Source organism: Andrena cerasifolii, chromosome 15, assembly GCF_050908995.1.
Source record: "Andrena cerasifolii isolate SP2316 chromosome 15, iyAndCera1_principal, whole genome shotgun sequence".
Lineage (NCBI taxonomy): Eukaryota > Metazoa > Arthropoda > Insecta > Hymenoptera > Andrenidae > Andrena > Andrena cerasifolii.
Window position 1 is genome coordinate 8,836,168 of NC_135132.1, and position 24,238 is coordinate 8,860,405.

The 24,238-nt window shown below is 48.9% G+C and overlaps 1 protein-coding gene and 2 long non-coding RNA genes across 8 annotated transcripts; 1 reads left to right on the top strand and 2 right to left on the bottom strand.

Moving 5' to 3' along the window:
• Positions 1-3,668: 3,668 nt before the first annotated feature.
• Positions 3,669-4,269, bottom strand: LOC143377036 (uncharacterized). Its single transcript, XR_013087231.1, has 2 exons — positions 3,822-4,269; positions 3,669-3,714 (listed from the first exon to the last, which is right to left on the bottom strand). It is a non-coding gene; the product is annotated as an uncharacterized LOC143377036 (long non-coding RNA).
• A 119-nt stretch (positions 4,270-4,388) lies between these two features.
• Vps13d (vacuolar protein sorting 13D) lies at positions 4,389-23,826 on the top strand. 6 transcript variants are annotated; one of them, XM_076827937.1, is made up of 22 exons: positions 4,402-4,784; positions 5,102-5,292; positions 5,351-5,582; positions 5,785-5,981; positions 6,062-6,229; positions 6,670-6,907; positions 6,992-13,767; positions 13,827-13,983; positions 14,055-14,283; positions 14,771-15,014; positions 15,084-15,452; positions 15,530-15,718; positions 15,789-16,112; positions 17,124-17,316; positions 17,386-17,568; positions 17,976-18,230; positions 18,615-18,641; positions 19,433-19,593; positions 19,661-20,830; positions 20,890-21,002; positions 21,058-21,487; positions 22,256-23,826. In XM_076827937.1, the coding sequence occupies exons 1-22, from the start codon at positions 4,688-4,690 to the stop codon at positions 22,355-22,357; spliced, it is 12,045 nt and encodes a 4,014-aa protein (XP_076684052.1). In that variant the 5' UTR covers positions 4,402-4,687; the 3' UTR covers positions 22,358-23,826. The 6 variants fall into 6 exon arrangements, with proteins under 6 accessions (XP_076684058.1, XP_076684052.1, XP_076684053.1 ...); XM_076827938.1 differs by having other exon boundaries at positions 17,976-18,206; XM_076827940.1 differs by lacking the exon at positions 18,615-18,641.
• LOC143377035 (uncharacterized) lies at positions 21,386-22,310 on the bottom strand. The gene is made up of 3 exons (XR_013087230.1): positions 22,174-22,310; positions 21,695-21,776; positions 21,386-21,520 (listed from the first exon to the last, which is right to left on the bottom strand). It is a non-coding gene; the product is annotated as an uncharacterized LOC143377035 (long non-coding RNA).
• Positions 23,827-24,238: the final 412 nt, after the last annotated feature.

Genomic DNA, 24,238 nt, shown 5'->3' on the forward strand with positions numbered 1-24,238 from the left:
AGAGAATCGAGGATGCCTTCGCAGCTGAAATTCAGAATACCTCTTTTCGCTTCATGTTCTCCTGATACCTGGGCCAAAATCTGGCAAAAATTTTCAGAACGCACAAAATTGGGCTTTGTAACAGGAGAACATGATGTCGAAAGAGGTGGCACTAAGTAACGTCTTCGGAGAGAGAGTCGAGGATGCCTTCGAAGCTGAAATTCAGAATACCTCTGTTCGCTTCATGTTCTCCTGATACCTGGGCCAAAATCTGGCAAAAATTCTCAGAACGCACAAAATTGGGCTTTGTAACAGGAGAACATGATGTCGAAAGAGGTGGCACTAAGTAACGTCTTCGGAGAGAGAGTCGAGGATGCCTTCGAAGCTGAAATTCAGAATACCTCTCTTCGCTTCATGTTCTCCTGATACGTGGGCCAAAATCTGGCAAAAATTTTCAGAACGCACAAAATTGGGCTTTGTAACAAGAGAACATGATGTCGAAAGAGGTGGCACTAAGTAACGTCTTCGGAGAGAGAGTCGAGGATGCCTTCGAAGCTGAAATTCAGAATACCTCTGTTCGCTTCATGTTCTCCTGATACCTGGGCCAAAATCTGGCAAAAATTCTCAGAACGCACAAAATTGGGCTTTGTAACAGGAGAACATGATGTCGAAAGAGGTGGCACTAAGTAACGTCTTCGGAGAGAGAATCGAGGATGCCTTCGCAGCTGAAATTCAGAATACCTCTCTTCGCTTCATGTTCTCCTGATACGTGGGCCAAAATCTGGCAAAAATTTTCAGAACGCACAAAATTGGGCTTTGTAACAGGAGAACATGATGTCGAAAGAGGTGGCACTAAGTAACGTCTTCGGAGAGAGAATCGAGGATGCCTTCGCAGCTGAAATTCAGAATACCTCTGTTCGCTTCATGTTCTCCTGATACCTGGGCCAAAATCTGGCAAAAATTTTCAGAACGCACAAAATTGGGCTTTGTAACAGGAGAACATGATGTCGAAAGAGGTGGCACTAAGTAACGTCTTCGGAGAGAGAGTCGAGGATGCCTTCGAAGCTGAAATTCAGAATACCTCTGTTCGCTTCATGTTCTCCTGATACCTGGGCCAAAATCTGGCAAAAATTTTCAGAACGCACAAAATTGGGCTTTGTAACAGGAGAACATGATGTCGAAAGAGGTGGCACTAAGTAACGTCTTCGGAGAGAGAATCGAGGATGCCTTCGCAGCTGAAATTTAGAATACCTCTCTTCGCTTCATGTTCTCCTGATACCTGGGCCAAAATCTGGCAAAAATTCTCAGAACGCACAAAATTGGGCTTTGTAACAGGAGAACATGATGTCGAAAGAGGTGGCACTAAGTAACGTCTTCGGAGAGAGAATCGAGGATGCCTTCGCAGCTGAAATTCAGAATACCTCTGTTCGCTTCATGTTCTCCTGATACCTGGGCCAAAATCTGGCAAAAATTTTCAGAACGCACAAAATTGGGCTTTGTAACAGGAGAACATGATGTCGAAAGAGGTGGCACTAAGTAACGTCTTCGGAGAGAGAGTCGAGGATGCCTTCGAAGCTGAAATTCAGAATACCTCTGTTCGCTTCATGTTCTCCTGATACCTGGGCCAAAATCTGGCAAAAATTTTCAGAACGCACAAAATTGGGCTTTGTAACAGGAGAACATGATGTCGAAAGAGGTGGCACTAAGTAACGTCTTCGGAGAGAGAATCGAGGATGCCTTCGCAGCTGAAATTTAGAATACCTCTCTTCGCTTCATGTTCTCCTGATACCTGGGCCAAAATCTGGCAAAAATTCTCAGAACGCACAAAATTGGGCTTTGTAACAGGAGAACATGATGTCGAAAGAGGTGGCACTAAGTAACGTCTTCGGAGAGAGAGAATCGAGGATGCCTTCGAAGCTGAAATTCAGAATACCTCTGTTCGCTTCATGTTCTCCTGATACCTGGGCCAAAATCTGGCAAAAATTCTCAGAACGCACAAAATTGGGCTTTGTAACAGGAGAACATGATGTCGAAAGAGGTGGCACTAAGTAACGTCTTCGGAGAGAAGTAGAAGCCTTGAGCGAAAGTCGATAGAGTTTGAGAGTAGTGAATGGGATATTTAAAGAAGTGCTTTAATACGAAGATTTTTAAAACCACTCTGCGTGGAAGGATCTTTTTAGGTGTTCTTTTTAGCATATCTTTTATATGTGATTTGGAATAAGAAGGAGTAAGTAGTGCTCGTTAAATAAAAAAACTCTTTTACCACTTAACTGCAATTTATTCAAATAAGTGAAATGCAATACAATGAAATGTTGCAAGTGTAACTGGTTTAGGTCTGGGTTAGGGGAGGGTTAGGGGTATCCGTTAGGTTTTTCTCCACGAAAAAAAAAAAAAAAGGTCTAGGTGAGGGTTAGGGGTATCCGTTAGGGATTTCTCCACGTAAAAAAAAAAAAAAAGGTCTGGGTTCGGTCTGGGTTCGGCTGAAGCAGTATCTTGTGCAAATTTCATATCAATGAACCCAGTCGAAAATGCAGCCGGTTTAACGTCTTCTATGTAAAAATTCCTTACCTGTAAAGCAGAAATATACACGATTAATAATCGCTCTAGTTACAGTATGTGAGATTAGTTATATCGCACTGGCACACTCTAAACTCTAAACATGTCACACATATACAAGCACGCACACACGCACAGCATTTCAACAGATTTCAGAGTAGGTAGTTGCTGAATTGGCCGCTTCTCGTGTCGCACCCAACGTTACCGACTGATTCTAAAATAAGATTACAGTGCTACGAGTGGTAGGAATTAATATTAAATCTTACCGGAAACATAAAATCTATAACGACTAATTTCAATCAACATGTTGCACAATAAAATTATTCCCTTTACTAATATATTTTCATGCGTGACAAAATGTTGTAACGTTTCTCCCATTTTCAATAATAGACAAGTCAAGTTACTAAAAATATTTTTCTTCTTACAGGTTTTAACTTCGGAATATTTCGACAGAATGATGGAAACCTTGATAGTAATCACAAGAAAATAGTGACTTTATATACCTTATACTTTATTGTAACACTGTAAAGGCCTTTTATGCAAATATATTGAAAGAAACTTGAAACAAACTGTATTATTATTCAGAAATACCTTTTACATATTCCTATCCAAATTTCAAATATCTATGGTATTTCCTTAAGAATACCATAGATTTCCTTTGTCTAACCTAACAAATTTCATTTTCTGGGGACATTCCCTCATCTATTTTCCCTTTTCACTTAGAATTCCTTACTGCTAACGTAGAATATTGTAGCATAAGCACATTTCAAGTAATTGAAATGTACAATGAATTTTCTACGTTTACAGTACCAGCTGACTTTCCGTTTAAATTTTTATAAGTATAACGGAACAGCTGAGAATTTCTTTCCTTATTCAGAATAGAATACAGAAATAGCAAACAGCTCCCTCTCGCGTTCACCGGGTAATCGTCGATCTATCGGTATTACCATTTCTGTGCAGAAAAGAATGCTATAATACCGACCTGCCGAATCGGCCAGGTCACGTGACGTGTCTACCCCCTTAAAGATTGATCAAAGGTTGGGCTTTATTATAACACGTCCGTGCTTTTGCAATGTCGGTGATGAATTGCGAGGCGAAGAAACAGGCTTCTTCGTACGTTCGTTCCTTTTTCCAAAACATTCAGTATTAAAATATTCACCTGCACACATTATTAATGACCTGAGGAATATTAATATCCACTAGAAAATCGATAATTATTTACTTATCCGTTTGCGCTCAGCCGCCGGTAAAGCAGAGATTAATTAAACAAGCATATGTACACATACATTGGTATATATTTATCGCGATGGAGGTGCTCTTTCAGTGCATGTATAGCGGGAAATTAATAACAAGTTTTCTATGAATAGTCTATGAGCGGTATTCTCAGTCGCTACTTATTCTTAAGCAAATGCTTAAGCATGCGGCATCCTCTACTAACCTAGTAACTAGTAAAGAATGCCGAATGCTTAAGCATTTGCTTAAGAATAAGTAGCGACTGAGAATACCGCCCTATGCACTTTTCCTTTTGAAGCCGTAACAATAGAGGCTCCACCAGCGTCCTGGATCATATCCCCTTATATTTCCTCAGCAATGAATTTCTTACTAAGACTTTTCGAAGAGAGTCTCCGCTTCCCAAGGCATTCGCTATTCCCTGAAAATGATTTCTACGTTCGTCGATTTATCGGCACGAAAAAGTCCCCCGCCTTGGTAGGAGGCATTTCCATCTGATTGCGCAACTGCATTATCAATTTATTGGTTAAAAAAGCGCGTCAGAGGACGCGAGCATTTCGCCCAAGGCATCGGCGATTTGGAAACAGTTGCTCACTCCGGCGATGTGTGCGTGCGCGCGTGCAATCACCGATCATCGCCGATCATCGCTGATGATCAATGGATCGCGTTTGATGTGACTTGCAGTGCCCACGAGGAATTTCGAAGTTGCATCGGCAAGGCAGTAGCTACAGGACACGGGGCATGCTACTTTTACTCGCAAACAGTCGTAGCTCTCAGCCACTGGCACCTCCGGACGCTGTTATCCCCGAATTTCGAAAGCTCGAATGAAACTCGACAAGTATAACCCGCGCAGGTTATTTATGCCTCGTTCTGCATATATGTTCGCTTTCGTGACCGTTAAGGAGCTTCTGAACTTCTCAAAATGCTCGAAGGACTCGTGGCCTGGGTGCTGAACAATTACCTCGGCAAATACGTCGAGAACTTGAACACAGACCAGTTGAGCATTGCTCTACTCTCCGGTAAGGTTATGTCCCCTCTTATAAATCGATTCACATTACAAATTCCATCTGGTTGTCAATAATCCCCTCGTTAACCCTTCGGATGCTAGCAATTTCAACGCTACGTCGCGTGCGGAACTCCTCCGCTCCTATCTCTTTAACACACTCGCCGAACGCCCATGGGCGTTCTCCGCACACGCGCTGCGTACACTCGCGAAACACATACGCGCCCCTAGCACCCGAAAGGTTAACAGCACCCGCGTAATCTCTTATTATAGTATTCCCAAAAATAACTTACCGTACATCGTCAGTACTGCAACAGCGCATGTTCCTTTTAGGGGAAGTCGAGTTGGAGAACCTGCCGCTGAAGAAAGAGGCGTTGCGCCACATCGGACTGCCAGTGGAGATCAAAGCGGGTTTCATCGGCAAAGTGAGGCTGCAGGTGCCTGTGCGTCAAATCCGTACGGCGTCCTGGGTCATAGCCATAGAGCAGCTCTACTTAGTCGCTGGGCCGATAAGCTTGAACGAGGTATAGGTCGAAAATCGCCCTTTACTTCCACGTTTGTCTTCAACCGATGAATTTACAGTTCGACAATGAGGCGGAGGAGCAGGCGGTGTTGGATTACAAGCTGAGTCGGTTGGAGTCCTTAGAAGCGAGGTGGAGGGCCAACACGGACCACGATCCGGGCTATTACGCCACGAGTTACAGCTCCTGGGTGGATTACGGCACCTCGTTGGTGACGAACATCATCGAGAACCTGCAGCTCAACATCAAGGACGTCCACATAAGATACGAAGATGGGCTGGCGCTGTCGGATGGTAAAAGAACGGGCCTTCTTAAGCCGGGATTTCCCAGCCGCGGCGGCTGGCGGCGGTCCCGCTAGCGCAATAGAGAAGTATGCATCTGTGTCTTCGTTGCGCTAGCGGGACCGCCGCGGCCGATCGCGGCTAGGAAATCCCGCCTTTAGTCGGAGGGGCTGTTGTACCGCTTAACGTCACAGGGAATGATTTCAATCGATAGGTAGTGGCATTGCGCTGGGCGTAACTATAGGAGCCTTATCTGTTCAAAGCTGCGATGCCAGTTGGATACCAGGTTCCACCTCGTGGAACCTCACCGATGCTTCCTACAAGCTCATGGAACTCGATAGGCTCTCCGTCTACTGGCACCATCTCAAGCCGGGCGAGTTTCTTGGTTCCCTGAATCTCGGTGACTTAGCTGTACATATTTTCACGTTTCACGCGCGAAAGGTACCTGGCAGATCGAACGGCGATCCCCTGAGCAACTGGTTTCTCTTTAGATTGCCATGAGCGAGCCGAAGAACGTGGTAAAGAAGTACATTCTGTCGTCTGTGAACGCGAGAGCGCATATTAAAAGAGATCGCTCCGAACGGCCGCTGAGATCTACGAGTAAGCCGAGGATCGTGGTGGATCTTCTGCTGGACGATGTCCCGCTATGCCTTACAGATGTGAGTTGGTAAGGAGTTATGCCTACCTGTAAGGTCTGAAAACGCAAGTATAATCGGGATTATTTTTTTTTTTAAAGAAACTTGAGGACTTTTTTAAATACACGGTTTTATATTCGAAGGTATATATTTTAAAGTTCTTGTAGTTTCTTTTTTATTTCGGACGAACCAGGCAAAAATTAGAGCGGTCACCGCAAAAAAATCTCTGCCGGGAGATCGCTGACATTTCTTTAATTTATTAATATTTTCCATCGCAAAAATTACTACAAGTAGTTTAACATGTTCACTTTCGAATACATTAAAAAAACCTTCAAGTTTTTCCCTCAAACATTCCCGAATATACATGTTTCTTCCAGACCTCGCGGGTAGGCATAACTCGTTGAGTGAAAGCAGCCGGGCGCGTTAATGCCAAGTAATTCTACAGATGCCGTTAATTTCGCTAGGTACAATACGAACAAATAGTTAAATGTATAAAGGGCCTTAAGGAAATAGACCGTCGTAGGCAGCAGAGACGCTGGCGGCCAGCGGTCGGCGTGTCTGTGGCACCCAGGGAGTGGTGGAAGTACGCGGCACGGTGTCACATCGGCAGGGAGCTTGTGAAACCGAAGCCGTCTTGGGAAGCTATGCTTCGGAGAGGCAAAGAGAATACCTTGTATGTCGAAAGTTACGCTAGATTGCTAGGTATTTAACTGAAAATTGCAACACTCCGCATTCTCGTGGTGCTTCGGGATAGAGTGTACTTCTCATGAGAGTGTAATTCCGCAGGAACGCCGACCACGATTCTGCCGCCGGACGCTAAACAGTTGAAGGAAAAGGTAGAGCAGGAGCGGAGCTTCGACGAGCTCCGCGAGCTGAGGGAAATAGCGATGCACAGAGTTCGGCCGCCGACAGCCGCTCAGAATTCGAGCGCGAACGTGCCGCAGGCTCGCGGAATGCTGGAGCACTGGTTCCCGCAGTGGTGGGGCTGGTATTCCAAGACAACAGCCACGAACACTCAGGGCACGTCGTCCACTTTCGACGGAGAGCTTCTGGACGTTCTGGCGGACACTATGGACGACGATACGCTGCTACGTCGCGACACCGTGTTCGGGCAGTTCAATTTCACGCTGTCGAGAGGCACCGTCGCTCTCTGCACGGCGAAGAACGACAGCGACGACAGGAGAACGGTGATAGAGCTGCGGTTCGAGCGAGTGAATCTGAGCTACGACTCAAGGCCCAGGTCCGGGTCGCACAAGTTCTCCATCAGCTTAGGAGCTCTATACCTGCACGACTATCTCACGGAGAACTCCACTTTCCCTATACTGGTGCAGCCGCAAGTCCTGTCCACGTTAACGTCGCGGGTCCGCAGCTCCTCGGACAAGCTGTCCAGCCAATTGCCGCAGCACTTGTTCGAGATGACTTACGAGAAGCGACCGTTACACCTCAGCGCGGATCACTCGCTGCACGTTAATTCGAGGTCCCTGGACATAGTCTACAACCCCACTGTGATATACTGGCTCATAGACTTCATGTGCAAGCCGCACAGGTCCTCGTCGAACCAGAGGCTGCAGGCGATGAAGCGCAGGACGCGGCGGCAGCTTATCAAGAACTGGGAGCAGATCTTGGAAGGAGACTTCGTCTACCGTTCCTCCTGGGACCTTCAGTTCGACGTGTCCGCGCCGCAGATATTGCTGGTAGAGAATTTCACGGACCCCAACGCGGCGGTCGTGGTCGTCGACTTCGGCAAGCTTCGTTTATCCAACAGCCCGCAGAACGATCAAGTGATCCTGAAGCCGGGCTCGGGGGCGAACAGCGACAACGATAACGACGACGACGAAGAGGAGAGGTTCGAGACGCCCTGCTCGACCCCGCCGGGCAGTCAGGAGAACGGCTCCGTGCAAGACTTCCAAACCATATCTGAGACGGCGTTGCATCAGAAGCTCTACGACCACTACTCCATCGGCCTCGTCGATCTGCAGATTCTAGTGGGAAAGGTGAAGGACAATTGGAAGCACGTGCGGACCAGAGGGATGTCCAGCTTGCACGTCCTGGAGCGCTTCAACATATCGCTGCAAATCGAGAGGCGAGTGTTCACCACGTCGGACCCGAACTTCCCCTCTGTCACGGTGTCCGGCAACCTGCCGAGATTAGTGGTGCACGTGAACGAGCAGAAGGTGGAGGCGATCAGGCTAATGTACAGTTTGCTTTCGAGCTTCTCCAAGTCCACCGGGATCCCGCAGACGGATATAGTCAGCACGGAGCCCGAGAGCCCGAAGAAAGAGGACAGCGCGGACAAATCGCTGAGCCACGCGGTGATGGTGCAGTTTATAATCGACCAGATGACCTTCGAGCTGCAGTCCAGAGGCCGCAGCGTGGCGGAGCTCCAGGTATCCGGAGTTCGAGCCGCTTTTAGTAAAAGGACAGCGGACGTCAGCATCTCCCTCTCAGTGCATGGGCTGCTCCTCGTGGACGCCCTTCAAGAATTCGGTCCTGACTTTGAGCTACTAGTGGCCAGCCACAAGCACGTGGGGATGGACAGCATCTCGGGTAGCTTGAGGGACTCTGAGCCGACGTCCCCAGTTTCACCAGTGTCTCCTGGATCTCCCGACCCGACTGTGCCCAGGCGCTTAACGTCACCGGTCGCTTTAACCAACGCTTTATCCAGTTTAGCGAGCAAGGGGAAGAACCCGCAGTCTCCCAGGAATAATTCGCTGATCGAAATGGACAAGATGGACTCCGAGGCGCTGATCGTGGTCGAGTTCACGCTGGTATATGATACTTTAGAGAACCTGAGGGTTGCTAATATACAGTTCAACAACTTGGACATCATCGCCAATCAAGAGACGATAGTAGAGCTGATGGGCTTCTTCAGGCGGCTGATGCCATCGCGGAAGCTGAGGCCCGGGAATATAGAGAGGCAGGAGTCGCTCTCGAGCCAGAGCGTGGAGGCGAAAGTGTCTACCAGGACAGAGATATGCTTCGATTTCCACAGACTGAACGTTCTGCTCTTGCGGGCGGTGATGCATGACAATCATTTAGTAGGCCAGAAAATCGCCACCGCCACGATGTGCGACGCTCGCATACAAGCTACCTTGGCAGTGAACACCTCGATCTCCGGCTCGCTCGGAGGTCTGCAGGTGTTAGACCAGACGTCCACGGGCAAAACGCACCAGCGGATCGTCAGCGTCGGCAGGGACCCCATAGCTGATCCGCCTCAGCATCCGTTGGAGCACTTCACCAGCGGCTCCGAGCAGTCCGAGGCGCTGCGCTTCGCGGCGAATCGGTCCAGCAAAGCAAGCGCACAGCAGCCGGACGGAACGGAGACGCTGATAGACCTGACGATACGCATAGGCAGCGTGTGGTACACTCACGCTCCTCACTTGCTCTCCGAGCTGCGCTCGTGCGCCGACGAATTCAAACAGTACTTGAGCAACCTCGCCCGCCAGATCAGCGCCGCGGCCACGGACATGGCCATCGGTTTAGTTAACGCAGAGGACTGGTCGATACCCCCGCGCAGACGTTTACCAAGCCTCTCCGTAGACCTAGAAAGCTCGGGTAGCTTGTCTCTCAAGCTGGACATCCTTCTGAACAGCCCCGTGCTGGTGATACCGCGATCCTCCCACAGCAGACAAGTCTTCGTTGCGCACCTTGGCACCATGTCTCTCCAACACGAGCCTCATCCTGGCTCCATGGCGAAGCACAAGGTCACTCTAGAGGTGCGGGACATGAACCTCTACTCCCTTGAGATATCCTCGAACCTCAACCAGGTGCACAGCAACCTGCCGCTGAGGGCGGAGCAGATGTACTCCTGCAAGGAGTCCGGCAAGCCGATCCTGCACGACACCGTGCTGAGGATCGTGGTTGAGAAGGAGAGCACCTTGGCGCAGAGTCCCAGCTTCTTCCTCGACAACGACTTCTCGAGCAACCCGATTGTCCAGGTACACGGAGTAGTGATGACGCCGCTGAAAGTGTCTTTATCTCGCGGGCAATACGAGCAGCTGCTGGACACCATCAACAGACTGTTCTCGATGCCGGTGTCAGTGGCGGTTGTCCAGAAGTCCCAGCTGATGAGCAAAGTGCCAAATTACTCCGACAAGCTCGACCTCTCCATTAAAGTACTCTTCGAACTGCCCACGCTGAGCGTGGAATTAAGGCAGGGCCCCACGGAGCAGCCGCTGGTCGAGCTATCCATGCGAGACTTCGTTGCGAAGTATGAGAAACTGCAGAGGAACGAGTCCACGATGCAGGTGGCACTGAGGTCTCTGCTTATGGAGGATCTCCTCTGCCCTGTTGGCTCGCGGCACCGCTGCATGATGCAGTCTTCAGCGCCCAGCCGCGCCAAGCTACCCGCTGGCGTTTCAAAGTCCTGCCCGGACCTGGCATTCGCGCAGCAGTTCAGGAGCGACTTCGGGCGAGGCAGTTTGCCCGACAGATTAGAGACCGACACCCTCTATGGCACGATACCCGCTCACTGGCGTAGGAAGCCAGTGTCCATGGCTGACACACCGAACACTCCACCTCCGTCACCTGGCGCCTCCACCAGCGAGGAGAACTTGGTGCTGATGAGCATCACGATAACTGAACCGGACCCTGACCAATCGCCCAACGATCAGTTCCACCGGAAGAGCGTGACCGTAGACTTCAATTGCTTGGACCTGGTGATAAGCGTTGAGTCCTGGATGGTGGTGTTCGACTTCTTCGGCTTCGCAGGGCCATCAGGGATCAACTCAAAGGTCACCATGCACCAAACATCCGTGGATCAGGTAGACAAGCCAGACGACCTGCCTCTGCGATCGGAAACTGAAATAGAAGTTAGGTCTCTGACGCTGGTGTTGATACAGTCCGAGAGGGAAATCGCGAAAGCCAACGTGTCCAATGCTAATATGCACATCTTGAAGGTGAATGGGAAGACGAAGGTGTCGGGGTCCTTGGGGTCTATGTCTCTACTCGACCTGACGCCGCATGGTAGATTCTACAGAGAGAGGTTCCTGTCCTCCGGAAGGAAGGCGCTGAACTTTCAGTACTCCAGCTACGTGGACTCCGAGAAACGACCTTACGACGCACAGCTCAAGCTAGAAATGTCTGCGGTCCATTACGTCCACACTCAGAGGTTCGTGGCGGAGCTTCAGGCGTTTATTATCCACTTCTCTCAGCTGTGGACCATCATGGCCAATATAAGAGCTGGCGTTGGAGCTATCATAGACGCCAGCAAGCGAAGCATGAGGCTGTCGCTGGAACTCCACGCAGGAGCTCCTGTGATTCTAGTGCCTGTCAGCTCCAGGTCCGACGAATTGATACTGCTAGACCTGGGGGAACTCACCGCTCACAATCGGTTCGCAGCTTCCGAAGTGGTCGACGGCTGTATGCTGGATATAATGTTCCTCGAGCTGGTTAACATGGATGTGTACGCAGCCAAGAGGGTTATGAAGTGCGACGAGAGAAGCAAAAGCATAGACACCCTGGTGGTCGGTGGGTTTCTCATAGAGAAACTTGGGGCGTCCATGCTGACGGAGAAGTGCCACTTGACGCTGCGCATAGAAAGGAACCTGGACACTTACGTCAGCAGAGAGATTCCGGACTTGAGCATACACGGGATCCTGTCGACGATGGACTGTGCCCTGGATCCTGGCCAGTACATACTAATTCGAGGGCTACTTTCTTACAACATCGGCGAGAATCTGGACGACCTCAGGCAGTTCATGCAGGATTTAGACCAGACGGTTGAATACTCAATGGTCAGCGTTGAGAATCGAGAGAAGATCTGGAAGAAGTCGTGCATCACCCTAGAATTGGTGAACGTCACTGTCAAGTTGCACCCGAATCACAATATCGCAGCTCTGGCGTGCATCAATTTCATTAAATCTAGGCTCACCCTGGACTCGCTGAGCGACGGGTCGCAGGACGTGGATCTGGTGTCGCAGGAGATACTGATCACAGACATGCGATTCCAGGATGAGCCTGCGCATAAGCAGTCCAACGTGTTCACCAGTATTTTACAGCCTTTGAGGAACTCGAGCAACGAGAACCACGTGCAGGCTGAAGTGCATCACAGGAGGCGCAACTGCAACGCAGCAACAACCATCCTCATACACAGCATGCGGCTGACTGCTATACTCGACTGGTGGGAGGCCGTTAGAGACTTCTTAGTGCTGAACTCCCCAGTGCCGGACCCCATTCTTGGGATAATCCAAGTGACTACGGAGAGCAGCCAGGAAAGCGAGAGCAATGCATCAGCAGTGACACCGCTCGAGTTGAAGATTAATATCACTGACTCGGAGCTGGTGATCGTGGAAGACACAGCAGTGAGAGACACCAACGCTGTGATCCTGAAGAGCACCGCTGTGCTGTCTTACAGATCCGCTCCCCAGGAAGGCGAGAAGCCTCTCTCTTGCAATCTATCTCACTGCGAACTGTTCTCTTGTATCCTAGGGCTGGAAGAGGAGACCGCTTTGTCTATTATTGATCCTGTCGGGGCCAGCTTAGACCTGACGCAGGACAAGTGTATGGAAGTGCACCTTCAGCCGCTGTGTGTCAGGCTGAGCTATCACGACGTGACAATGTTCTCGAGGATGCTCAGCTCCCTGCCGAAGCAGACCCTGGTAGCGAAGCAGCGCTCCAGCGAAGTGCTGACCCCTACGGAGAAGCAGGTGCAGAAATTAACGGCTCTGGGGTTTACAGATGCGGACTGTAGGGCGGCGTTGGACCTCTGCAACAACCAGCTAGACGAGGCGGCCTTGTGGCTGACGCAAAACGCGGTGCCGAATTCCGACGTCAACACGAGGAACGAGTCGTTCTTCCACGCTGTCGAGCTGCAGACATTCTGCGCGAGGATATGCATCATAGACGATTGCAGAGACGCCGACGTGCCGCTGCTGGAAATGCAATTGCTCGAGCTCAATCTGAGGCAGGATTGCGGGGGGCCGGGTCTGGTGTCGGCCACCTTCAGCGTCGACTACTACAACAGAGTCCTCAGCGGCTGGGAACCGTTCGTCGAACCCTGGCGCGCTACTGTTCAGTGGAAACAGACGCTGACTAACTCCCTGAATTCGAAGAGGCTGCAGGTGTCGGTGGACTCCCAGGACTCTGTGAACGTCAACGTGACTTCGACGTTGATAGAGCTGATAGAGCTGGTCAAGAACAATTGGACGCAGGACTTCTACTTGACGGCGACTAAGGACAACGGTGTACAGAAACCCCCGGGGAACGGGCAAGGGTACCGACGTCGACTGCCTTTCATCCCGTTTGCGTTGAAGAACGAGACGGGCTGTAATCTCTGGTTCAAGACCATCATCGCCACCGCGGATGAGATCAAGGACGTGGGGCAGAATTTCAAGGCGAAGAATGTCTTTCAGAAAGACGACACGTGGATCGAAGTGACTCAAGGAGACACTGTCCCGTTCACGTTCGAAGGGCGAGGGAAACTGAGGCACCACGCCACGCATATTGTTCGGAGGCACCAGATCACGGTGCTCGTGGATGGCTGGAGACCCGTAGACCCCGTTACGGTCGACCGCGTTGGGATATACTTTCGCCACGCTAACGGGAACGCCAGCGGTTCGCAGGTGAATATTTTGGCAGGCTACGTTGCCCCGGCAATTATCTGACTGATCAGCTTCCTTAGTTTCAGATGCGGACGTCGAAGGCTAGGATAGTATTCGCGGTGGAGCTTGAAGGGTCGGCTAGGAAATTAGTGACCGTTAGATCCGCCCTGCAGATATCTAACAAAATGAAGCACAGGGTGGAAATTAAAATGGAGAAGTCTTTGAATCAACTTGGATGTAGGTCTCCTCGCGGGTATGCTGTTTAACCGTTGATTAGTGGGTCTTAGTTAAACTATTCTTTGTTTTAGACTCGCCTCTGATTTCGCCGGTTAACGACAGAATCCTCCAAGTACCCGCGCAGTCCACGATATCGGTGCCTCTGACGCACACTTGCGTGCAGATGTGCCTGAAGCCCTTGAACTTGAACAATCTGTTCCAATACTGCGTGGAGACGATAGACTGGACAGTGGTAAAGAAACCGATGGAGGTCGTAGAGAATCGCATTACCTGCAGAGCTAACCACAATAATATATTTAGGTAGGTCGCTGTGCCGTTTAAGGGGACCCTCCGGTTAACATTTTTCAGAATCTCGATTTTTTATATATATATATATTTGTAGTATAACATCCCGAGAATACTCTGTGAAAGCTTCACACCGAAATTCGTAACGGTGTAAATTCTACAGTCACGTAACTAATTCAAGAAACACGTCTTTCTCGAAACGAGATATTTCGAAAATTTTATTCAAATCGGTGCACTAATCTCTGAGATAATTTTATTACCGCAAATGCTGTAACTACGAAGACGCCTTCGGAGAAGGGGCTGCTACGGCGCCATTTCTTGAGATATCGAATTTCTTTTTGCAGAGAATTTAGCTGAATTTATGCACAACAAGGTGTACATCTTGATTTTTAAATATCACGTTTCCTTATATGAAAAAAAAATTCCGACCCATCAGGTGTACGGAGCCCCTTAAGTAAAATACTTGGACGCACTTGCAAATGTATTTCCACCGTGGTTGCAGGATGTGCGTGGCAGTGGTGCGAGATAATTACCCCCTGGACACCGGGCATATGCTGCCAGCGCACACAATAACTGTAATGGCTCCGATCACTCTGACGAATCTACTACCCCACGAATTATTCTTCGAGGTCGGCGCGGAGAACGGCAGAATTCTGCCGGGCGGTAGCGCGGACTTGCACACAGCGAACGTCGACGAGCATCTGGAGATTACGGTGCAGCTGGATGGTTACGCTGGGTCGGGAACGGTGAATATAAATCACTTGCCTATCGTCCAACCAGATCCAAGGTTTACCTAATTATTCTGCCCTCCGTAGCTGCTGTTGCCGCCGAACACCAATTCCTTCACCGCTCGCCTCAGGCTAGCGGACTCTGCCGGGAGAATATTATTCCTGCACGCGGCCGTTAACGTGGAGAAGGCCACAGCCACGCAGATTAGCATTACCTCTCCGTATTGGGTCATAAACAAGACAGGCCTGCCGCTGGTGTTCCGACAAGAGGGAGTCGGAATCGAAGCCGCCGGGCAGTTCGAGGAGCACGAGAGGGCTAGGATGGTAGCGCCGCTGTTGTTCTCTTTCAGCGACGAAGAAGCCAGCAGAACGCTGTCGGTGAGAGTCGGGACCGCGGTGCATCCGCAGGGCATAGCGCAGTGGTCCCAGCACTTCCACTTGCAGCCCGGCATACAGGTCTGTGGATTACCGCAACGCGCGCCGTTAAGTGCGGGAGGCGTTAAATGTTGTACGTCAACTTCAGATTCCTTTAGGTGCACCGTCTTCGGGTGTCGTTGCGCGACGCCAGGCCCGACATAGTGTACTTGATTAGCGTGGCCACCCGCGCGGCGCGAGGGAAATACAGAGCCACGACGGTGGTCACGTTGTACCCAAGGTACCAGCTGCATAACAAGTCCAGCTTCACGCTGGAGCTGGCGCAGAAGTGCTTCACCACGACAGTCGTGAGTAGAAAGCTTGAATCTTGTATCTTCGGTCGCTGCGTCTCTCTACCTCTGTGTCTTTCCTCTTCAGAGCCACCCGGATGCTCAAGCAACGTACATCAGGACCATGCCCGACTGCCACATGCCCTTCCATTGGCCGCGTCTCGATAAAGACTTGCTGCTGTGCGTCCGCGTTATTGACGTGAACGATTGCATGTGGTCGGGCGGTATCAGGCTAGACGACAACTACTCGCTGACTGTTAACATTAGGGACGCCACGGGAAGGATGCACTTTCTTCGAGTAGACGTGGTGTTGCAGGAATGCACGTATTTTATAGTGTTCACCGACGCGGACACTATGCCACCGCCTATAAGAGTCGATAACTTCTCCGAAGTCCCTTTGACTGTTAATCAGGTAACTACTCACGGAATTTCGTTAACAAACACGCTTCTTATTACTTTAACAGGCGGGGGTGGGTTTGCTTGTAAGTGGGCTGCAGCCTAGGGCGGCAAATTTGGGGCGAAAAAATCCTTTTCGTCCTTTTTAAACGACTTCCAAAAGAAAGAGGTTCTCAGTCCAATCTGTACGGGTGTATTATGTTTGTCCGCGAATTTCTCCGTAACTACTGGACCGATTTTCGTGAAACTTGTTGCATTTAGTTTGGCTTCGATCAACTTACGTCGTGGAGAAAGAATTATCAAAATCGGATCGGTAGTTTTGAAGTTACGCCAAAAATAAGAAATCTGTTTCATTAGTATTGGAATCTTCCATTTCTAGCAAACGGTTCTTGTTTTTACGGACAGTTCCTTTTGTAGGCTTGTCCATAATTTTTAAAGTAAATGTAGTTATGCAACTTAACTAACTGAAAAGTTAAAAATATTTCCGACTTTTAATTTAAAAACAAAATTAAAATTGACTTTAAAAAAATACAAAATAAGTGTTTCTTTTTCTAATCAATGACTCCCGATTGTTTTAAGTCGGCGGCAGATTTACACGGGGCAAATGTTAAGGCGCTGACATACCAAAATTAAGAGTCGTAGATTAAACAAGGAAAAAGCTTATATTTTACTTTTCAGTGCATTTTCATTTTTTCCAAGTCGGTTTTAATTTTGTTATTTTACGAATAGTCATTGAATTAATTTTCAAATAGTCTCAACTATTTTCAATTTAATTATTTGCTGGTATTTCACAGAAAGGGCGGCAATTCTCCAAATCCACCCCTGTTAACAGTCGCAGCACTCCCATCGCGGTACTTTCCGACCCCACAATCCAATTAACACTCCCAATCGCTGTAATTACTAGCGAGTTCACGGTTTCTTTGGTTTCGCTCGAGTAGCTACGCCCCGCACCACAAATAATCAGCTTTCAATCGCTAAGCCATCTGTCCGAATTAATTGGGAATTATTTTCAAGCGTACTTTTACAGGTCACTGTACACGACAATTTACAATGGACCGTGAGACCACACTCGTCGGTGCCGTACGCCCTGGACGAGCCTATACAATCCGCCGGCTTGGTTCTAACAGCGCCCGGCGGCGTAACGGCCACGTACGATTTGAACCTACTCGGAGAGGGCAGGGGCTTGACTTACGAGAACTTCATTTACGTCGCCTTCACGGGTAATTTCCACTTTAGCGTAAGGCGGCAATCTCGCCAATTCTCACGATTCTTACGTCTGTTTTAACCAGGAACATTCAAGACCGACTGTGATCTCGGAACAGGAGAGGGCGGCCTCGATCCGCTGGACGTTGAAACGCAGAGATTGGTCTTGGAAGCAGGCCCCGGTGGCTGGGTGGCCCTGCGGAGGAAGCAGTACGGGGCCCGGTCGCAGCTGTGGAGGATGAGCGGCGACGGGCAACTGCAGCACGAAGGTTTGCAGCCAGGAAATGTGCTTGATTAAGGGGTTGTACCTAGTCAGGAGGCCGAAAAGAGAGGAATGTTTGTGAATTTTTTTTGAAAAAGCGGAAGCAGATATTTTTACAGAAGCTTTTGCACTTAAAAGAGCAACATTTAAAGAACGTTTGGTAATTTTTTTGTAGAAAAATATTCACGTTTATAATAAAAATACAACGACATTCAAAAAGCCTTCTTACAAACGGTGAGCAAGATATCTCGAAAACTACTGCACCAATCTTTCTGAAATTTTGTGGGCTTATTTTTTATATGAAAAAGCTTCTGAATGACGGAAGGATTTTTCTCTCGCTGTATAGTTCTTTTTCGGCCAGCTGACATCCCTTAAGATCGCTCCACGATTCTAAAGCAATGTTCCCACGAATAGGATCCAGCCCGCCCAGAGACAAGCACTCGAGGACCCCGGAGACGGTGTTAGTCCTAGACATCGCGGGCACAGCGCCGCAGCCGTTCACCTACTGCGCACTTGCGTTGAGGAAACCCGACGCGAGAAGGAGGTCCACGCAGACCTGGAGGTTCACCGACGACGGGCGACTGTGCTGCGTGCACAAGAACATGTGCGTCCAGTCGAAGGACGGATTCATGGGGCTACACGAAGGTTTGGCACGTCGGGACTACCGTAGTTTGTATAGTTCCCTAGCAAAGCCTACTTTCACCCGTTTTCTTTTCCCATTTCTCTTTGTTTCCGACACATGTACGTGCTAAAATTCGATGTCTCGACTCATTGCCATCTTATTTATTCATTTAATAGAGCTTCCGCGTGTCTGGTTTGCTTAGTATCGCCGTTGCCACGCAGATTCAGATTACAGCGACGATTAAATCTGATGGTAGATTCCGTGAAACTCGAGTGGCTGCAGAATTAAAGCTACAAATCTGTCTGATGTATACATGTGTGTTCCCGTTTAAATTGATTTCGAGGCTTATGGTTTTCCACCCCGTTTCTCTTCCGAAAGTATATTCTAACTGTTCTAATTCGTGAATTTTACATTGACAATGAATGTTGCAGGCGGCAAGGTCGCCCGTTGGCAAATGTGTACGTATAGATTCGGAGTACACTAGAACCGCCAGTTACATATCCATTAACGTATAAGTATTATGTGCTAAAAGTTTCGCTTCTTTCTTTTCTCTTTCATTGCCGCTATTCACGTTAAGTAATCTGGAGCAGCGTTCTTCGACCTCGGACCGGCGAAAATGGGAGAAATATTAACTAAAAACCAATATAGATAGTATTTTATTTATTAAATCTAATATTGTAAAATTACCATTTCTTAGTTTTCGCGGACCGTCACCGGTCTGCGGACCACCGGTCGAAGAACACTGACCTAGAGTGCTATCTCAGTGCTTTCTATTGCGTCTAAATGTTGCATGAAGCAAAGGATTCCGCGTGGACAGTGGCGGACTTAAGAAAAAAGGCCCAGGTGGTAAACGTTCTGAGGGGCCCATTTTTGGGGAAAAATGAAAAGGTAGTTTGCTAAAAACGAACCAAGTGTAGTAGTACAGAAAAAATGTAGTTTGGTTAAAATCATAATTTCTTTTAAGTTAGGGCCCTAGGGGTCCTGGGCAGGGGCCCATTTTTCGGGAAAATGAAGAGGTAGTTTGTTAAAAAAGGACTAAGTGTAGTAGTACAAAAAAATGTAGTGTTTGGATACCTGTACCTAATTCATAATTATTTTTGTTATGGGGGCCCTACAGAGAGGGGGGCCCTACTGTTAAATCCGCCACTGCGCGTGGAATAACTGTATTAACTCGAAGCGTTTCGCGCAGCCACTTAATCCTTATAGACGCAAAATTGACGCGCATGATTTTGCACCTACTTGTTTTTAGGGAGCGAAGCGGTACTGGGCCCGCAGACTCACACCAGCCCTCCGCCCATCGAGCAGCGCGTTGGAAGGCAGAAACTGAGGCCAGGGTCTGGCTTCTTATCCGTCAGAGTGACCACCGACGGGCCGACGAGGGTGTTGCAAGTACTGGACATTAAAGAAAGGGTAGGCGCGCCTAACAAACTATCAAGCTAACATCGGATCATCAGATCGCTAATTAAATTCATTGCAGAAAAAGACTTTCGCGCTGCTCGAGGAGCGCGACTGGTCGCACATCGCCGTCAGCCACCGGCCGACTCAGCTGAACACGAGCGCCGAGGACTACACTTCCCAAGAGTTAGAGCTGAAGGTGAACTTAACACCCGGCCTGGGATTGTCGATTGTGTCGCGGCGGCCCGTCGAGGAGCTGCTGTTCGCCCGCCTGGCTGGCATCTCTTTAGAGCTGGTGCGAACCTTAGCCAATACCACTTTAGACTTGAGCGTAGAGGACATACAGATCGACAACCAGTTGTTCGAGGCGCAGTGCACGTCCGCGCTGTACGTGACACGGCCCACGCGCGCTGAGAGCGAGCACAGGCCGGCGATACACGTGGTCGCCGAGAAGCTGAAGTCGAAAAACCAGAACGCTGAGATATACAAGCACGTGATAGTGAGCATCAAGCCGCTCTGCATACATCTCGAGGAGAAGCTGATGCTGAAATTAGCCGCGTTCGTGGGCGCTGGGAGGTCAGGGCTCGAGGTGCCGGTAGACGAGAACGACTTCAAGGCGCAGAGATTCATCTCCGAAGTCTCCGCGGCGCACGCGAAGCGCTACTACTTCGGCGCGTTGAAGATCGTCCCCAGTCAGATCAAGCTGAGCGTTCTCACCACCACGAAGCTCCCGCGGCACCTGCAAGCGATCAAGAGGCAGCTGGGCCTGACCCTGATCAAGTTCGAGGACGCCACTATCGAATTAGAACCGTTTATTAAGAAGCACCCGTTCGAGAGCACCCAGTTCCTAGTGCACTCGATCGTAAAGCACTATAAAGACGAACTGAAGTGGCAAGCCGCGGTGATACTCGGGTCCGTGGACTTCCTGGGCAACCCGCTCGGGTTCGTGAACGACGTCACGGAGGGTGTTTCCGGGCTGATCTACGAGGGGAGCGTGAAGATGCTGGTGAAGAACGTCACTCACGGCATCTCGAACTCGGCCGCTAAAGTCACGGAGTCTCTGTCGGACGGACTGGGCAGGGTCATCATGGACGAGAGGCACGAGGAAGCTAGGCAGAGGATTCGGGCCAACACCGCCGGCAGCAGCGACCACTTGGTCGCGGGTTTGAAGGGTTTCGGCTTCGGGCTATTAGGAGGCGTCACGAGTATCTTCAAGCAGACCTACGACGGCGCCGCGAACGAGGGATTCCCGGTACGTGGTGAACGTGGAATGAAGCTTCTGCGATTCAAACTAACCACCGATTGTTACAGGGATTCTTCGCGGGCTTCGGCAAAGGCGTCGTTGGGACGATCACGAAGCCAGTGGTGGGCGTTCTAGACCTTGCCACGGAAACCGCCTCCGCGGTGCGGGAGACGAGCAGAAGGTGCGTAAGCGCGACAACCACCGCGGCGTGAATTAACGATGGTGTTCTTTGGCAGCGCTCATCGCACGATACCGAAACGCGACAGGCCTCCCCGCGTGACCAGCGGCCCCGCTGGTCTACTGCCTCCGTACAATCGCCAGCAAGCAGAGGGCCAGGAGTTCCTCTACATAGTGAACAATCATGACTACTCGGAGCTGTTCGTGGCCTACGAGTGCCTGCGCAGCGGCACGGAGAATCTCCGGGTGCTGGTGTCCAACGAGAGGGTCCGCGTGATCTCCGGTGGCACCAAGGGGGTGGTGACCGAAGTCAGCTTGGCGGATCTGCTCTATTGCCAGCCGATGCATAAGCTTGAGACTAACGGCACGACGCTGTACTACATAGAGCTGATATCCCGATCAGATTCAGCGGTGACCGTCAACGTGGACGGCCCTGAGCTGCTGAGGAGACCGAAAGTCCGATGCGACAACGAAGACGTGGCCAAGCGGGTTAGTATCATTTCAGGAACACCACTGTGACGGCTGGAAAAGTAAGCAATTTTCAAGAATTTCTTTCAGGAATAATTTACAGTTTTCATATAAAATTTTGATTATTTTTAAAAATTGTTGTTGATAAAATGGAAGCATATATTCTTACAAAACTTTTTGCACTTAAAAGAGCAACATTTGGTAATTTTTAAGTAAAATAATATTTACGTTTATAATAAAGTGACAACCGACAGCCAGAAGCCTTTTTAAAAATTTGGTTTTGCGGTGAGCACATTCGGAGCCACATTATCTAAAATCAGAAAACAAAAAAGATTTCGTTAATATATTAATGTATTCTCTGATTAACGGAGAGAATTTCTGAAATATTAATTTAAAACAAAATGGCGACTGTTTAAAGTTGAAGCCCTGATTTTCTCGTGCAAAAATCAGCACACCATTTTTACCAAAAATAATTTGTTTCAAAAATCGGTACGGGCAACGAAAACTACACGGAAACTACGGAAATTTGATTTCGAACCTGCTGTTCCATAGTGTCCAGAAGATTAATTAATACATTGAAATTTATGCATGTTTCTCTATTCATTTTTCTTTTATAGTCTCTTAAGACATTGTACTAAAGGTAGGTAATAAAAATCTTCCCTGAAAACTGTAAATTATTCCTGAAAAAAATTCTTAAAAATGCTTACTTTTCCCACCGTCACAGTGTGTGTTCCCCGTTAAAGTAACGCGCGGTAACCCTGAGCGCTCGTTGAACGGAATGCTTCGCAGGTGTCCCAGCAAATTAACTACGCCAAGGGGATGCACGAGGAGCGCAGCTTGACACTCTCCTCGTCGGACAACATGCTGGACGACGTCCAGTACTACAAATAGTTGCCAATCACCACGCACTGACGTTTTATACATTCTGTTTAATATACTTCGTATGCTAGTCAGTCCCTCGGCTCTGTACGTCTATCTTTCTCTAACAGTGCACATAACGATGCCTTACTACGCTTAAACTACGTTGACGATAAGACTGAAGCGAGGCACCCAACAGGCGCCGAGGTGTCTGCAGCGGACGCGTCGAGCTCTCCCGAGCGTCGCGTACATCGGTTTGACAATACCGCCGGAGCAGTGGCGGATTTAAGGAACATGGCCCAAGCGGCGAACGCACTGGGACACCCTATATACATAACAGAATTACAAATAAAATTAAGGTAGGCTCTCGCCGCGGCGCAACTTCTTTTCGAACTCGCATCTAGGCTCGCGTAGTCTCGGTTTTTCCATACCTGAAGTTATCTGAGCTTTCCTCGGTTCATGTGTGAAAGCGGTGCCATTGCATCCACTCACACTATGCATCGCCTCGCCTCTCTTCCTCAAAATATTCTCGAGGAAGAATCCGCGGCTCGGTGTCGCGCCGAGGCGAGACGCAGTGTGAGTCAAATTGCCAAAATACAAAAGAAAAGCATGGGAAGAATAATATGAGCCGAGGATAGGCGAGGCGTAGTGAGAGCCTGCCTTTACGCGCGTGTGAACAGGAACCAAAAAATGGGGGCTTTGTTAAATCCGCCCCTGACTCGGGCGAAGACGCGGGAGCGTTTAAAGGTGTAATTTCATGCTGACGCTCGACACTCGTTTTGAGCGTCAAAATCGGTCACGTAATCGACGCTTAACTAATGAAGGAACGAGTCAGAGCAAGTCAAGGTGAACGAGCGTCTAGCGGAAAAGCTAAACTGGGTTTAATGACGAGTTAAACTCTGACTTGCTCTGACTCAGCAAGTCAGTTGGTTGGACGGCGGTCACGTGATTGGTTTTGACGCTCAAACCGAGCGTCCACGCTGAAAGTCCCGTGTACCGATCACGTGAACTGGTTTCGAGCGTCAGCATGAAATTGCACCTTTGTCGCACAGCTAGCGCGCGCGTACTTTTGATACCGATCAGGCGAGCGGCAGGTGCTTTAGGCGCGCCTGCGAGAGACTTTTTTTATTATATTAATGTATATACGTACAACATGCAGTGTGTAAAATATAAAGTGTAGCTAGGCGGACGAGATATATTAGAAGGATGTAATCTACTTAGAGAATTAACAGAAACCAAAGTTTTTACGATAGGGTAGGGACGATATTTATTTTCTATTAACGAGTCTTATAGTTTCGCGAGCTACTTTGGCTTCACAGCATGAAACGTAGCGCAACGGAAACGGAAAGGCGGCGAACGTGTTTAATGTACATTCTTCTAACATCGCGTGCTTGTAAAGATAAGTTATAACTAACTCGGAACTTGTACAGATAACTGTAAGATCGAAGTCAGCTCTGTTCAAATACATTTTATAAGGCTGATGCTTTGTACAGTTTTATGTATATGGGTGTATTTATATTATAACTAGCTTTTCTACTCGGCTTCGCGCGAAATTTAGATTCTGATTTTAGAAGAAAAAAATATTTTTTTTAGGTGTTTTTTTTTAAATAGTCGCATTCATCTGGATTAGTCGGGCATAATGAGCTGATGCACATTTCGTGATGCCAGAGTTTACCGTTCAAAAGTTTTTAGGCGACAGACAAACACACAAACATACAGAAGCTTTCTGCTTTATATATTAAGATAACAACTTGATATCGGGGTGATTAACTTATCAGCGTCTCGCGTATGATAAACGATCGATTTCTTGCATCCCGAGATTCCCACGCCCTCGGTAGAATTTAATAAAGGAGTCCCGTGTTCCCTCGATACTTCGCCCCGAGGAAGCCAACGAACGAATTACCCCCTTCGCCA

Excerpts from the sequence above, each read along its gene's own strand:
- Vps13d (XM_076827937.1), top strand. The coding sequence starts at position 4,688 with ATGCTCGAAGGACTCGTGGCCTGGGTGCTGAACAATTACCTCGGCAAA. Across the intron at positions 13,768-13,826 it reads GGAACGCCAGCGGTTCGCAG|TTTCAGATGCGGACGTCGAA; the intron begins GTGAATATTTTG and ends CAGCTTCCTTAG. Across the intron at positions 18,642-19,432 it reads GGTCGCCCGTTGGCAAATGT|GGAGCGAAGCGGTACTGGGC; the intron begins GTACGTATAGAT and ends ACTTGTTTTTAG.